The sequence below is a fragment of the Delphinus delphis genome, chromosome 9 (genome assembly GCF_949987515.2).
Source record: "Delphinus delphis chromosome 9, mDelDel1.2, whole genome shotgun sequence".
Taxonomy (NCBI): Eukaryota; Metazoa; Chordata; class Mammalia; order Artiodactyla; family Delphinidae; genus Delphinus; species Delphinus delphis.
The window spans coordinates 48,693,473-48,711,093 of NC_082691.1; the positions used below are offsets into that span (position 1 = coordinate 48,693,473).

Consider the following 17,621-nt stretch of genomic DNA (forward strand, 5'->3'; position numbering starts at 1 on the left):
CCAGGGATAGGCCAGTAACAGCATTCAGTCACTTAAAAGAATAGAGGTTTATATTATAACCTTCTTCCTTTTGAAATTCCCTAAAGGTACTTGAAATCTTATCATCTGGCAGTGGGTATGATGTATAATTTAGACATTAGAAACAATAAGCTGTGGATACATGAAGTGCTAAAAAAGGAGTCAGGATAAGGATGGAGCGAGGATGGATAGAGATGATTGTGCCCTCTCACTTCCTGGATAAATACCTACTATCACACACTGCTCTTCCTGCACACCACTTCTGGCACATACCACTTAGGTGGTTATTGTGATGCTCTGGTTCCACTGAGATGCAATGAGCCATGAAGGAATCCTTCCCAAGGGATCTTATAATGATATGCTACAGTCTTCTCTGGAACTGAAAATGTACACTGCCCTTGTCTATCCTCCAGGAAGGTGTCCCACATGGTAGGGATGACAGGATAGAGCCATGTGGCCAGTGGGTGCCCTTGTGACCTCCAGGTCCTTGCTCTCCTACATTTGCTAAGTATTCAGATTAAATTCTTTGTAGAGGGTATGTTGGAGGAGGTCATTGAGAGGACATGACTGCCTGTTGACACAAGAGCTGAAGGGAGGGAATCAGGCAATGGTAGGTTCCTCACCCAGTCCCTTGTCCTTGGAATGCATATTCTGCTCACTGTTCCCACAGTGGGAGCCATTTCAAGGACACAGCCTTGAGAGAGCAATGTATTGTTGAGGCCATCTGGACTGAATATGTGACCGAATCCAGTTAAGGGCTCTATATCAGCTTTTAAGATTCTGCCTGGTAGATGTGGAGATCTACTCATCTTGTGGCCGCCAGGACAAATGCCATATGTAAGTTCCCTTGCTTATTAAAACTGCCACCTGCCAATCTGGAGTGGCCTCTGTCTTCAGTCTCTCCTTGCGCTCTGTGTTTGAGGACCAGTTTGGAAACAAAAGGATAATACAATTCACATTATTGGCCAGACTATTTCTAAAAATATGGCCTAACTGTAAAATATGGGAAGGTAGTGAAAGAGATCATCTTCCACTTAATAAGTTTTTAGCATGAAAACCAATTAACACATTAGAAAGCCTTTAATGTTTTAATATTCTCCTATAAGAACAAGATCTTAAGGTTCACGTGGAGCATTTCTTTGCCTCTTGGTTGTATCTACCATATTTTGAAAGATTTTCAAATTGATAGTTTGAAGCGAACTCGTTATTGTTGCAAATACACATGTATGTGTATTCAAATATTGAATAACAGTCTGAGGTTGATAAAGGATGATTCATAAATATTTTAAAAAGTTAGCTGTATGTCCATTTGTCATTGAGCGAGCCTTGGGGTCATCTTTCTGCTTTGCTTTTCTTACTTTGCATGAAACTATTTAACAACAGTAATGAATACATTTTTTCATAGTATTTTGAAAATTAGACTTCAACATTTAATCTTTTGTTAGTGAAATTATATTTAACGGTCGCTTTTTAAAATATCTTTTCTTGTTAAGGTTTTCTTACCATATTGACTAAAAGTGAGAGAAGATAAAATATCATAAGCTGCCTAAAGCTATAGTATGTCTTTCATCACTTTGACATTCTTAATATTATATCATCATTTTTAAGTCAAACTTTCCCCCTCACCAAAGGCTCAGGTTGATGGAGATAAATTGCTGAACTGTTCAAATAGTTTCATAACATTCTAACTTGTCAAATAGGAGTAAGGTCATACAAGAGCATGCTAAATGGGATGATTAGCCATTGTTAACAAGAGTCTGAAAATCTTTCTATTTTTCTTTACAGTCAAAGAACTACAAATATAGATAACTATGTGTATTTTGAGAAAACTCTTTTGAAATATTTCAGGTCAACAAATAGGCATCCAAGTAATTTTCAACAAAGCCAACAAGTAATATATTTCATGTTTCATTTCTGTAGTGGAGTGTAAAAAAAGAGAGACAGAAGATTTCCCAGAAAAGTTGGAAATTTGACAGAAGTTCCAAAGAATCATAACTAAAGAAAACAAAAGAAAAAAAATAGAGACAGGGAGTCAGTAAACTTTGAGATTAGCTCTTGTGTAAGATAAAGTACACAGTCACTTATTATTTCAAACACTTTTGTACATTGGATAGATGTTAATTGGCTTACTAACAGTTTTTAAATGTTCCCATCTCCTTTGGGAAGCTTATGGTTTGCTTTTATTTTCAAACATCAAGATTCATCATTAAACATTTTCCAATGGAATTCCAGGAATTTTACCCATCTGTGAAGAAATAACGTGGAGTTGACACATTCACGAAAATAAAAGTGTCCTGTTCAAGAACTTACTAGATACATAGCCTCAGTGGCCCTTTGAATTTCACAGTTCTTTAGGTTTCCTTTTTTTTTTTTTCCTGTGTGAAATCCTACATAGACGTCTCATACCACAATGCCTAAGGTCAGAATCAGAACCAACATTTTGAGCCATTTTCTCCAAATCAGATATAGATTTTTTTCTACAAATATTCTATCAGGCATCATTTATGGATGAACATTATTTAAGGCAGGAAAAAAATTGGGGAAATCAGTATTTTAACCACTATTCATAAATTGCCACCTATTCTTTACAGCTTTGGCTATCCTGTAAATGAGCATGCTACTTGTGGCAGAAGGGAGAAAGGGAGACCATTTTCATTGGTTGAAACATAATCATCAAAGCAATAGCAGTGTATTTTATGCTTTAGGGATATGATACATTCATAAACCTCAAGTGTTGGAGAAATGAGGCGGTGTTGAAAGAGCAAAAAGGCAGTCAGGCTTGGCTTTAATAAATCACAATTTTGCTCCTCTTGTCACTATGTGCTGTTCTGTTATGGCAACTGACATTCAACAAGTATCTTCCAAGCACCTACTATGCGCTAGGCTCTTTCCCATGTGTTAGATTTCATCATCATCATTCCCAGACTCAGTGAGGTTAAGTAACTTGTTCAAGCTCTCACAGCACGTAAAGAGTAAAGCCAGGACCCTAAATCAGGATGTTTGATATAAGAACCCAAGTGCTTCACTTGCAATATAGCCTCCGTGTATCTTACTTTGGGGTTTTATCAGGACTGCTATGACTGGATTTTGCACGCAGACTCCTTAAAATTAGAATTTGGGCCAGGGTGCCTAATCATATAAATATTCACTTGACCTTGGACAAGTTACTTACGTTCTCTGTGCCTCAGTTTCTTCGTTTGTCAAATGAGGATATTAACAGTACCTACTTCACTGGGCAGCCCTGAGAATTAAATGAGTTAGCATGTATGAAGCATTAGAGAAACGTCGCATACATAGTGAGCTTTATTATTAAATCTTCTGAACTATTTATGATTTCGAATTATGTTCTTAGAATTGTGTTCTTATAGAGTTTCATGTCTACACGGATATTTGGTTTTTGTCTTGTCTTGCTTGGTTTTAATTCTCTATTTCTGATGTTGGGAGATGGTGAATAAGACAAAACAGTAGCAGCTGTTGAGCTGTTAGTGTTAAAGGAAGAAAGCTGCACAAAAAGGCGATGGGAAAACATAATTACTTCAAGAGATACCAAAAGGAAGGGGAAAAAAAGAATAATATCCCATGTCAGAAGGAGAGTTCCTCAAAACGACCCTAGAGTAACACACACACATGCATGCACGTCCTGATAATCGTCTCTATAGAAATCAAAACTTGGGGAGTTGGTGGTACAAATCACATTAAATCCAAGACAATAAATATGAGGGGTTGGGTAAAATGAGCAGAATATGATAATACACTCGCATCCTCAGAGGCCTCCCCTGCACTCACTCCCAGCCATTTCCTCCCTGCCACCTGCTCCTGTCCCTGAGACAGCCTGTTAGGGGCGGTGCTTAGCTGGGTCTCTGACCTCCCACTACCACATCTATATGCCGCCTGCAGTTACCCTCCCTCGCCGTCTAACTCCACCCCTTGCTTTACACTGGCCCTTTGAAGGTTTTAATCAGGCACCGATGCTGAAGTTTGTTATTCTTACCAATGGTGGTGATCAAAATCATGGGACGTACTCTGAATCCTAAACATGGTCAGCTTTGCAAACAATGTTTATGGACTCTTTTGTAGCACTGAGTGTTAAGGAAGAAAAACATCCCAATCCTATCTGCAAATTGCATGAGACTGGTTATGAATGATTAACCATTGCAAAGACAATGGAGAATGTGCTCAGACTCTCTAGAGGCAGTGGAAATTAACCATTAAAAACGGCCTCTTAGCAGAGGGCTACTTTTAACTTCACTCTATGTTTATTTTTTCAGTTTTTATTTTTTCATTTGTGTGATGAGCTTTGACCTTTTTATGCAGAGTTTTGATCATTCTCTTTAAATTCCTAACTATGGGGGCCTTTCCTTTCCACGTGAGAGTGTGTGTGTTTGTGTGCACCTCCCCCACATGTACATGCCCTTGGTAGGGGTTAGGTAGAAAGATAATGACACTCTGATACATATTATTGAGCAAATTTTTGAGATCTTGGTTAGGTCACTTCCTCACTGAAGGCAGTATATTTCTTTTATCACTTTCAGAGCCAGTTTATATAATTTTTAAAAATATGAAGTATAGTTGATTTACAATGTTGTGTTAGTTTCCGGTACATAGCAAAGTGATTCAGTTTTATATATATATATATATATTCTTTTCCAGATTCTTTTCCACCATAGGTTATTACAAGATATTGAATACAGTCTCCTGTACTATACAGTAGGACCTTGTTGTTTCTCTATTTTATATATAGTAATGTGTATCTGTTAATCCCAAGCTTCTAATTTAATCCTGCCCAGGTTATATAATTTGATGGTTCTATGATCTGATAAGAGCTGTTCTCAATATTCATAGAGGTGCTAAGCACCTCTACTCAGTTTCTGACTATAAAAAAATTTCAATGTCTTTGTTAAACTGAAAAAAATATATAGTCAATCATTTAGGTTACTAATTTACAAATAAAAAATCAGAGGAAAGTAAAATTCCCACCTGCCAAGTCACTCTACTTGGTGACTGTGTTATAAGCTTGGTCAAAGGCTGAGGCAGTAGAACCAAATGGTTCCAAAATACTGTGGTTTAAAGACAATGGAGGTATATTAATCTCACATTATATCTGTAGAGTGAGCACTCCAGGCTGGGGGGCTCTAGGTAGCTCTGGTCAAGGTGCTTACTCAGAGACTTGAGTTCCTTGCACCCTGTTGCTTTGTCAGAGCAGGTCTTCATCGGCAGAGTGGAAGCTGAGTCACAGGTGAGGGACCTATAGCTTGCAGGAAGTGAGAAAGTGACGTGCAAGTCCACTGTCTTAGGCTCAGATGTTGAAACGGCACAGGTCACATCTATACACACTTCACTGGCAAGAATTCAGTCACATGACCTCACCTAGCTAAAAGAGCAGCTAGAAAAAGTAGTCTCTAGTAGGGCCCACGGGAGGCCAGCCACAACTCTATTGTATAGAAAAGAGAGATTAGAGTTTGGGGGACAATCAGCTGTCTATGTCACATCCCCTTAGCTTCTAAAGCTAGAGTTTGGTAAATTTCTAGATATTATGAACCATATTTTTAAATATTCAAAAATAGAATCAAATAACTGTTTTGGAAAAAATAATAATACCAAGTGTAAGATGTAGGATGACAGGAGCTGTATAAACAGACAATCTCATATACTCTGAAGGGTAAAAGCATGTTTTGTATCTTCTGTTGGATATCTGGCAATTATTCCAATACAACTTCCTTAATAGTGGAAGTAGAAGCGACACAGTCAGTTATTAAACAGCTGTGCTGCTTGGTTGTCAAACACACACATAGACTGAAAAGAAATATTCTGTATTTCACATTAACGCTGTATCTTCCAACACCATAGGAATCCAGAGGAGTACAGGAATTTGGAAGTGGCTCCTTTACTCTCTTCTATTTGTCCTCACAGCTACTTAGTATATTTATGATCTTTTATCTAGGCTGACAGGGCTATCCCATACGCCCGAGCCTTAATAATCCTTGGGGAAAACATCTCTCTTTCTATCCTCCTTCAGTCAGTGATTTGTAATTTTTACCTTTTTGACCCCTTTTCCCAGAATCTGGTTCCTTTAGCAAAGCAGACTGTCAATCATTCGGGTTCATCCAGATCCACTCTGGATGAGGTGAGGCTGAGTGAAGTACTGCAAATGGAGTACATGTGAAAAATCAATCAGTTTATACTGCCATATTGACCTCATCTTAGCATAACTCTTTTTTTTTTAATTAAATTTATTTTATTTTAGCTTAACTCTTGTTCATGGTTTTGCTTTTAAAAAAGTTTCCTTCTCTTCCTCTGCGTTAGGTCTGACTCAAGGTTTAGAAATAGGTGAAGGAAGAGGGTGCAGAGTGACCTCCAGAGGCATACCCAGCTTATCCTAGGTCAGATTAGGTCTAGCTAGATTTCTTTCTGCCCCTTACAGGGAGCTGTCCTTTGTCCTCTGCTTCAGAATCGGAACCACCAACCCATCTCCAACAGTGCCCCACCTTTTTCTTTGTGCTTTTCTGCATCACACTGATTAGGTCCAACAAGTCTAAATTTCAGCAGCTTGAAATTTAGATCCATGGAAGAGGCCTGGCCTCCTCTCCTCGCTGGGGTGATAGTTATACCATCCTTACCCAAGGTTGAGCGTTCATGGTCCCCACATCACTCTCACCTTGCTCCTTGATACCATTCCTCTTCTAACTTCTCCTCACAGAGGTGAGAGGGGCTCCTCTTTGGCCTCACCGAGAGTGTATCAATTCTGTTATGGATGTTGGTGTCAGTGTCCTGAAGCCAGGTATTTTCCCTCTCTATCAACTCCCGCAGGGGTAAGAAGCGTCTATATAACAGACTGCACTTCAACTTTTACTTGTTAACATGGATTCTAATTAGTTTACTGTTAGGGCTCTCTCCTAGCAGTCAGGTATGCCCACCTGAAATCTTGGCACTTTTCCTGGATGACCAGGTATTTGATTTTCAGTGTTATATGGTCCTGTAGCAACCTCTTGGGGTTTTCTCTTAATTTAGTTATATACGAGAGTGAAGTTATTATTTTGTTCCCTTGTCATAAACAGAGTTTAAAGGAAAGCTGGTGCAACTTTAAGAAATTGAAAAGGAAACTAGAGAAATAGCTTCTTAGTAGCATTGTTTTCATGAACTAGGAAATATATTTATGAGTTTGTCTTTTTTTTTTTCCTGGATGAAGAGTTACTGTAGTTTTTTGGTCTTTGAGACTCTTTGGAATGATGAAGGCTAAGCTTGACCCTGGGGTACAACCTTGGATATGTTGTCTGCTTTCCAGTGTTGCTGGAAGCCTGCTCGTGATCTGAGCCAAGGTCTTTAACTTTCCTGTCAAATCTGTGAGCTACATAACAGAATTGTAATGTATATATTCCCTTTTTCTTCAGTTTAGCCAAAGTTCAGAGGTACAATCACCATGCATTTCCTAAGTACCCTGAGGTGATACTACTGAGAAAGTACCAGTGCTTTCCACAGCCCATTCACAAGGCATTCCAATACCTTCTAAAAACCCTCATTAGTGTTAATTTCTGCCATTCCCAGAGTAGGCTTCTGGCCTTTAGAGAAGATTTACCGTTTCCCCACTTGAAGACTCCACTACTTTCTGTCACCTTGAATCTTTTTGCTGGGCTCTTGGCCAGACTTCCCCTCTCATTTGGGATGACTGTCAAAGTTTTAGGTTACTGAATTCACGGCTGCTGATAGATACTACAATCTTCAGGATGCAAGTCTTTCCCATCCCAAATGGCAATAGAGAGAGTATCAGAGATTTGAGCCCAGCAGTGCAATGGAGCACCTACATTTCTGTTTTTCAACTTTGACCAATCGTAAGACCAAAAAGTTCAGTTTCTTGAGCTGCTATCCATTGCTGTCTATTCATGCCCAATTTGGCACTCATAAGGACATTCACAGCGGTTTGATATACATCTATACTATAAAAGGTATCGCAATTCATATAAATCTTAAACGTTGACTGCCGTATACTTCTTCACATCTAAGAATTTTAATTTATGAGGAGGTAGCAGATATAATTGTCAGGCTGGATCAACCTAGCTAATTCTTTGTTTTTTTCTATTTGAAGGTACTGCTGTTATGAGACCACTTCAAGACTTCTAAATTGGCATTGATGTGAAATATTGTTAGGGTTGAGAAAATTCAATATGTAACACAAATGCTCAGAATGGCTGCTCTCAGACCTCTTCCCACCTCCCTTGCTGAAGGATCCAGAGGCTCTCAATATTCTGAACTCAGAAATCTTCCCTGGCTCTGGGCTTATCCCCAGTTGAGAAACAGTGGGTTCCTCATATGTCACAAAGTTGCAGCAGCAACTTTATCAAGATCAGTTCCAACCCTGCTCCTCCAAAGTCCTTCTGAGGACATCAGAAGTTTCACATAGTTTCTATCCCCTTCTGCTGATGAAAGGTTGCTGGGTCTTGGAAATACCTGAGTCACTCTCAAGACTGGAAAATTCTACCAGACATGAATTCTCTCTTCTCATTATTCTCTGAATTCATGAGTATCTGACAATAAACTTATATAAAACCAAAGATCCCAGCCAGCCAGTCTGTTAAATAAAGTACAGTTTATTGGTTAAGCTTTTGTTCAGTTCACGATATCTACCAAATCCTTATTTCTCCAGAGTTCATGCAAAGCGTGATGATTAACTCTAAAGATTTCAAGACATGATTTTTCTATCTTTAATTAAGAATTTAAAGATACGATATCTTAAATCATTTATCTCAGGATGATTTTTCTAAAACGAATTTCCTATTGTGTTGCCCTGTTTTAAGGTCCTATACTGTACGTTTTCTCTTAGAGTGCAGGTTTAACTTTAATAATTTCCTGTAATTCTTTGGGCCCCAAGGAATTACCAAGGACAAAAACATCTAAACTAATGTCTGAAGGTCCTTTACAGATTCCCCGCCTCTACGTACCTTCTATTTGACTATAAGCACTAGTACACAGAACAGGTTCTGAGATTATGCTAACAACCAAAATAGGCTAACACTGAATGACATGTGTCTCAGCCTGGCTTTACTAGAAAGCAGAGCCTGAGAAAAAGGCTTATGTGCCAATACCTTATTGGAGAGTATGCCCCAGGGGGCAAGAATGAGAGACAATGGTAATAAAGCAGGAAGAACCAGAAAAAGAGATGCATCATTGAGTTGGCTCTCCCCTATGTGTGACTGGTTGCTCAATCCCGTGGGATCACCTAAAATATTAAATGTTAAATTTATTTTAATCTGATTCAATTTAAATGTTAAATTACTAGAGAATTTATCCTCTAGCCACAATGATACTAAATTAAAAATCAAAACAAAAACTGGAAACAACTCAGATATCCTTCAATGGGTGAATGGTAAACAAACTATAGTACACCCATGCATTGAACTACTACTGAGCAATGAAAAGAAACAAACCAGGGACTTCCCTGGTGGTGCAGTGGTTAAAGAATCCGCCTGCCAATGCAGGGGACACAGGTTTGATCCCTGGTCCGGGAAGATCCCACATGCCGTGGAGCAACTAAGCCTGTGCAGCACAACTACTGAGCCCACGCTCTAGAGTCTGCGAGCCACAACTACTGAGCCTGCGTGACACAACTACTGAAGCCCGCGTGCCTAGAGCCCATGCTCTGCAACAAGAAAAGCCACCGCAATGAGAAGCCCGTGCACCGCAACGAAGAGTAGCGCCTACTCACAGCAATTAGAGAAAGCCCGCATACAGCAACGAAGGCCCCACGCAGTCAAAAATAAATTAATTAAATTTTTAAAAAAGAAACAAACCATTGACACACAATGACTTGGATAAATCACTAGATAATCATGCTAAGTGAAAAAACAATTCCAAATTTTATAGACTGTATGATTCCATTGATACAACATTCTTGAAATGATAAAACTGTAGAAATGGAGAACAGATTAGTGGCTGCCAGGAGATAAGGAGTCTGTGGGTGAGAGAGGGAAGTGGATATGGCTGTAAGAGAGCAACATGAGGTATCCTTGTGGCAATGGAAATGTTCTGAGATTTGACTGTGACAATGTCAATATTTTGGCTCTTTTATAAGATATTACTATTGAGGGATAAAGTGTACATTGGATTTCTCTGTGTTTCTTACAACTTCATATGAATCTACATTGATCTCAAAATTAAAAACTCAATTTAAAGACATGACAAAAAAAAGGCCTCTCCACAATTCATATGATTATCATTATTCCACTACCATTCAAGTGCTAAAACCAAAGTATCATCCCCCAAATCTTACTTTCCACCTGTAACTAACTCCATTAAATCACAGATGAGAACCTTAGCAATTAAAATGCCACTGGCTGCCAGAGGTTATCACCATGCCACATGGTGGCATACTGGTTCCCCAATATACAGAGTCTGAGACAAAGCTTAAATGCCAATACTTACTGGGGAGTGAGATCCAGGAAGCAAAGGTAAGAGACAGCGAGAGCAAAGCAGGTAAAGATAGAGAGCTAACACAAAGATGGATTATCAAGTTGGCCACCACAATGTGTGACTGGTTACATGGCAGTCAGAATTCTAAAGATGTTCCTCTGAACACCCACCCTCTGATTATTCAGCCAAACACTAATCTAGGTACCACTGTGAAAGGACTTTGCAGATGTAATTAAGACCAATCAGTTGCTTTAAAATAGGGAGATTATTTTGGATTATCCAGGTGGGCCCAATCTAATCACACATGCCCTTAGGAGCAGACAACTTTCCCTGGCTGGAGATGGACAGGAAGAGGTTAAAGAGGTGGTGAAAGGTCAAATCAGGGAGATTCCAAGTGTGAGAAGGGTTCAACGTGCTGTTACTGTTTCTGAGATGTAGGGGCCACTATGCAAAGACTGGAGAGAGGCCACAGGAGGTAAGAGAATCCTTCAGCTGACAGACAGCAAGGAAATGGGAACCTCAGTCCTGCAACCACCAGGAACTGGATTCTTCCAGCAACTTGGATGAGTTTACATTCAGATTCTCTCCAGAACATACAGAAAGGAGTCTAAACTAGCTGATACCTTGATTTTGGTCTTGTGGAGCCCAGGAAAGAGAAACCCACCAAGCCAAACTGGACTTGTGACCTACAGAACTCTCAAGACAAAAAATTTGTGTTGTTTTAAGTCATTCAGTTTGTGGCAATTTGTTTCAACAGCAATAGAAAATGAATATAGTTTGCTGCCTAAAACGCAACTCAGGACTATCTCCCTAGGGAAAGAAAGAAACACTTATCCACTGACTCCCATCTCATAATAGTGAAGGTCACTTATGAGTTATACATGCATGAAGGTCCAGCAGTTTCCTACCACCTTCCAGCAGCACAGCATCAATAAAAAGCCCTTGAACAGGAAATGGTTAAGTATGAGGGGCAGGCCTGAGGCAAGGTGCTGCCAGGCTGCACATGTAAGAAGTGGCCAGTATCAAAGTTGTTCTCATGCTCACTCCATAAAAATGAAGACCAAAGGGGAGAAAGAGGAACAGCTTTCTTTTTCTGGGTGCCAAGTTTATAATATATCCAGCTGTGATTCTAATATACCCAAAAGCACTATATATGCTAGCAGCAGTCCCTCTTAGGTGGCATAAGGCAGGTTGGTGGGGTCAAGAAGGCAAAGGTTCAAGGTGTTTGAAGGGTCATTGTTATGGACTGAATGTCTGTGTCACTCCAAAATTCATATGTTGAAATCTTAACCCTCAACATGATGGTATGAGGAGGTGGGGCCTTTGGCAAGTGATTAGGTTATGAAGGTGGAGTCTTCATGAGTGGAAGTAGTGCCCTTCAAAAGAGACCTCAGGAAGCTCTGTCACTCCTTCCACCACGAGAGGACATGGCAAGAAGAAGGCTATCTGTGAACAAGGAAGCCAGCTCTCACCAGACACCGAATTTGTCGGCACCGTGTTTTTGACTTTTTAGCCTCTAGAACTGTGAGAAATAAATCTTTACTGTTTAAACCACCGGTCTATGGTATTTTTGTTTTAGTAGCCTGAACGGACTATGACAGTCGTCAAAATAGATCCCAGAGTAATTAAGGTAGATAGTGGGACATGGATGAAGAGAAACCTGAGGCAAAGAGCAACACCGTTTGGGCCCTAGCATGGAGTAGAAGACAGGGATGTTGTGAAGGTGGTGTCCTTACTGAGGCTGGCTGCTGGTGCCTGGCGTGCATTGTACAGCAGCGTCCATACCCTTTTTGAAGCACTGTGAGGTCAGGCAGACTTCCCTGGGCCCTCTGATGCATTTTGTTTCTTGTTCTTCTGCTTTGAATCCCAAAAGAAGGGTTCTTACTTGCGCCTCTTCTTTGACACAAATGTGCACATCTATGTCCATACAATGGGCTAGGTCCTGAGACCTGGAAATCCCCAGCCTACAGGAACATCATCTTTGGAAGGTAGATTGTCCTCTCCTGTGTGGTGGTGGGAGATACTTCATTGCTTCTCCTTTCCAGCCTTACCCTCATTTGTAGACTCAATGGGCTCCAACCCCCAAGTATTATGAACCTCCTTTTTCTTCTATTTACTATCCTAGGTCCATCATTGACTGGCTGGGAAATCATGGGTCAATCATCTGACCTCTCCTTGCTTCTGTTTCTTCATTTATAAAATGATGATAAAAACATAATTTATAGGGCTGTGGTTTGGCTTAAATGGGTTAATATAAGTAAAGTGTTGAGAACAGTGCCAGACCTAGAGTGTCTGCTATAATGACAATAACAATAATAACAACAATATTGCTATTATTAGATGGCAAAAGATCAACGCAACCTAAAATATAGAGAATTTATTAAATAAATTATAATAGAGCCATAAAATGGAATATCATGTAGTTTTTAAAAAATTAACAAGATTTATATGATATATTAATCTGGAGAAGTTACAGAAAAGCTTGTATAATACTGTGTAAAACAATATGGCAAAGTAATATATACTTACATTTGCTTGCATATGTGTAAAATTGCTTGGGGAAGATACACAAGCAGCTAATAGTAGTCGTTTTTCTGTTTGGGTCATAAAACCTTGGCAGATGGGTGACAGTGGTAGAAGAGAGATTTTTCAGTGTACATTTTTATACTTTTCAATTTAAGAACCATGTAAATGTATTATCTAGTCAAAAATACAGGCAATGCCTTAAGAATGAAAATATAAAAGAGAGAACTCAACGAATTCATTGGAGCTGGGGAACTCTAACCTATGTGTGAGAGTCGTGATCCTGAAATCTAGACTGCATAAAGGGCATGATCAGTCTTTTTTCTTCAAGAATTTCTGATCAGTTGCACGACTGAGAGATGAATTCTGAGAGCTCAAAAGACCTATCTGGTGGCAAGGGTGACACCTGCAGGACAGACTGAGAATTTGTCGAATTATTTATCTTTGCTGAGCAGAACATTACACCTGGGGCATGGCTTAAGGCCGCTGATCATGGATTTCTCATCGGAATTGCTAGACAAAGAAGTTTGCATAAGTACCAATGGAAATACTGCAAACAAAAGCATTTTTATATAGGGAATCTAGGAAAGTCACTTCCCACTCACTAGCTGTGTCTTTCAGCAAAGCCATTTAACAGCCTCAGAGACGTGGTTCCTTCAGGTGTAAGATACGGAGAATGAGGCCTATTTTTAAGAGTTGTATGGATTTGAAATAGGCATGTAAAGTTCATTGTTCAGCTCCTGGCACATTCTAAGTGTTCAGTAACTAGTATCTACTGGTATTGTTAATAGCCACTGTCCACTGGACTGATTCCTTCTGCCAAACACCCAGCTTGCTGCAAATCAGCCCCTTCACTACCTTCCAAATGAATCCAGTCACACTAAATACAAGAGTTTTGAGGTTATACTGCAGAGCCACAAACCAGATCACCTGGGCAGTGATAAGGATCCAATCCAGGGCCTTTCTCCCTTGTAGCACTTGGCCTCTGGAACTCCTGTGTCCTTGCTCCAAGATTTCCCCTGACACAGCAACTCCCAGTCTTTGCCTCCTTCTCTCCCTTCTTACTTATGCAGATCAATGTATCTCTCCTACTTTACACTTCTGTCAAATAAAAAGCAAATTTGGGGCTTCCCTGGTGGCGCAGTGGTTGAGAGTCCGCCTGCCGATGCAGGGGACACGTGTTCGTGCCCTGGTCCGGGAAGATCCCACATGCTGCGGAGCAGCTGGGCCCGTGATCCATGGCCGCTGAGCCTGCGTGTCCGGAGCCTGTGCTCCGCAACGGGAGAGGCCACAACAGTGAGAGGCCCGCGTACAGCAAAAAGACTACTGCAACAGTGAGAGGGAGACTTTGCAATAGGGAGAACAGAGCTCCTGACCCTAAGATCTATAAGCATCTCAATGGTCAGGGAGAAAGATGTGTTTGTTTTATGGGGAGGCATAAACAAGGCCAGAAAGGACAGGAACTAAGGGAGTAGATGAGCAGGTGGCAAGATCAGACAGTTAAGCAGGTGATGTCGTTAAGGAGGAATTATTCCACATTCCAGTGCGCAACCCCTGGGGCCAAATTTCAGGGCTCTGGGGAAGGACAGAAGCCTAACTAAAGTTTGGTTGAGGTAAGTTAGTGGGCATTTTGTTCAAATTGTTCAGTGGGGACAAACAGTTCAGCAAATCTTTTATGACAAAGAATGGGAATTTCGAGGGTTTGTGTCTGGCTTTGTCCTAAGTAAACAAGGCGGTGGTGGGGGGTCATCTTATTTAAGTCATATGAGGAAGGGTGTTCTTTGCAGTAAGTCTTTTCCCAGAACACGAGAGGATGAGAGGATTTCTTAATCTGCAGTTTTCCGGGAGCACAGAGATCAGGTAAAGGGCAATGTTATCATTTCCAAACGAGCAAGTCACATCTCACCTCCACCGCTGGCAATTTGGGGTCATTTACTCACCATTCTCTGTCTTTGTTTCTTCACCCATCTGTGTTTTCTAGGAAAAAAGTAAATTATTAAATATCTATATCTGTACCTCCCTTTCTCTGACAGCAAGAGAAATTTATCTATAAATCATAGAAAGTCGCATACATCATACACATTACCCTGAATACTTCAGGATGCCTTTCCTAAGAAGAACATTCTTCCATATAACCACAATAACACTAGTCCACCTAAAAATTAACATTAATTTTATAATATCTTCTAGTATCCAGTCCACATTCTCATTTTCCTAATTGTCTTCCAAATACTTTTATTACTCCCCCACCCAGACCTCTTGAAACAATATCCAACCTAGGTTCACAGGTAACGTTGGATTTAATATCATTTTAGTTTCCTTGAACTTTGCTACTCAAAGCGTGATCCATGAGTATTATCAACATCACCTGGAAAGGAGTTTGAAATGCAAACTATCAGGCCCTGCCCAGACCTAATCAGAAGCAGCTTTTGAACCAGATCCCCAGGTGATTCAAATGTGCCTTAAGAATTGAGAAGCATTGCTCTGGAACAGTGTTTCCACCTTCCCCCCATGATACTGAATTTTTGAAAAGTCTAGATCAGTTGTTTGTTTTTTTCACTACCACTTTTATAGTCACTTATCTGAATATAAATTCACTTACATCCATTCTAGAAGGTTTGGAAAATGGTGGTTTTGTTTTGTTTTCTACTTCGTACTTTTCTGTGTCTGAGTGTGCTTTAGTATCTTAAAAGCATCTTTTTCCTTTTTCTCCTTTCTTTGGATCATGTAAGCAATAAATGAATGAATTTTATGGTAAAACTTTACATGATTTAGACATCTACAAAGAAAAGTCTACATCCTCCTTTATATTTCCTATCAGTTTTATTCCCCTCCTCAGATGTAGCTACTATCAACTGATTTATATGTATCTGTATCATTCAGGGTTCAGTCACGGGAGCAGAACCATGATGCACATTTTGGAAAGAAGACATTTATTGCAGGAATTAGACCTTACAAAAATGCTGGAAGTGAGGAAGTGAAAGTCTGGAAGGGGAGTCAGAGATCAGGTGCCTGGAGCAGGGATGGGGAAGCCAAGCCCTGGAGCTTGTAGGGAAAGCTGTGAAGCCAGCCAGACATGTCCAACCCGCAGTGTGGGCTCAGGAGGGGACTATGGGAGGCTATTCCCTCTGTGTAACTCCTTCCCTGTGGATCCGTAGCCAAGCATCTTCTGAACAGCTCAGAGCTGCTATTAGACATAGGGCCAGAGATCAGGAATACCAGATGGACAAGGAGCTTTGACCCACAGTTCATCAACACATCTGACCACGGTGACCTTCTCAGAGTAATGGCTGCTGTTTTGCTTTTGCCTCCCAAATCTTATATAAGCTCCCTTATGGACAACTATAACCTGGGTTGGAAAAGAAGGCATAATCCAGCCCAGCATTCTACCCACCCTCTTTAAATAAGTATATATGCATACTCATTCTTTGTAGAAATGGAATCACATGGTACATATTGTTTGCCACTTTCACTTGTCACTTCAGTCTTTTGAGGTCTGTCAGTACATATTGCACAGTACACCAAACCACTTCTTTTTAGTTTTTGCAACCCCTTGAGGCAGCTTTTTTTAAAACCACTGGTGGCATCCCTTAGTGGTTCATGGAATTAACTACTGTGTCAAAGCACCATTAAAAAGTATGGGATAGAACAGAAAATATAAAAGTGCATCTCCCTCTGTAAAGATAACTACTGCTTTGTGAAACATTCATTTCAGTTAAATACGTGTTTGTGATGTGGGCACAGCCTGAAATATATAGCCTTCTGTGGGTAGCAGTGGTTAAAAAAAACATTGCCTTGGGATTTTGCTTTTCTTTCTTTTTTTCCTCTTCCACCACCTCTCCATTTTTTTGTTTGATTATTTATTTTGACTAATAACCTTAGTTTGGAAAAAATAGGGTGATATCTGGGGCTAAGGGTTTTTGAAATAGAGGGAGTGAGACAATTAAATTCACCTTAAAAAATTATGCTATGGTTATAAATAGCATCTTATCTATTGCCAGTACAAAGTTGCTAGCAAGCATTAGAAGAAGATGCCTCTTCAGTAACATGAATGAGAAAAGATTGATATGGTCAGAAAATCAAATTATGTTGCCTCAAAAGTGTAAAAAACCTTCAGTTTGTGAACTTCCGCAACCAACAGTAAAACATGTTCATTTGTTTGGTAACAGAGACCTCTAGAGAGCTCATATTAGAACTGCAGCAAAACCTTTTTTAAAAATTATTTATTTTTTATTTTAAGAGCTGACTTTGGTTGATATCATAGATTTTTGGAACACAAAAAGAATTTAGAGATCATTTAATTCCATATACTTGGATGCTCCTAAGACTTATTACTTACCTTTTATATGCCAAGCACTTTTATAAATAATATCTAATTCGGTTTTCACAATTCTGTGAGGTAAATATTACCACTTTCAATTTGGTTTTTAAAATTTATCTTTAAGTTTATTTTTAATTTAATTTTTATTTTATTCTTATTGAGGTATGATTGACAAATAAAACTTGTATATATTTAGATTGTACATTGTGATTTTTTTTTTACAGTGTATTGAAGTATAGTTGCCAAAGTGTGGCACTTTCATTTCATAAATGAAGAAACAAAAGACTCAGGAAGCAAAGTGACATGTCTAAAAGCAGAAAGCTAGAAAGTGGCAGGGCCAAATCTAAAACTCAGGATT

The 17,621-nt window shown here is 39.6% G+C and overlaps 1 protein-coding gene across 13 annotated transcripts in view; it reads right to left on the reverse strand.

Annotated features, from left to right (window-relative positions):
• Window positions 1-17,621, reverse strand: part of DYNC1I1 (dynein cytoplasmic 1 intermediate chain 1) — a 526,791-nt gene that overhangs the window by 347,657 nt on the left and 161,513 nt on the right. For 12 of the 13 annotated variants that reach the window (XM_060020483.1, XM_060020482.1, XM_060020487.1 and 9 more), the window contains one exon: window positions 14,883-14,919. In XM_060020483.1, the coding sequence (XP_059876466.1) occupies window positions 14,883-14,919 (37 nt within the window). Of the gene's footprint in view, window positions 1-6,055; window positions 6,068-14,882; window positions 14,920-17,621 lie in introns of those variants that run through there. The other variant, XM_060020495.1, reaches the window with a different exon arrangement.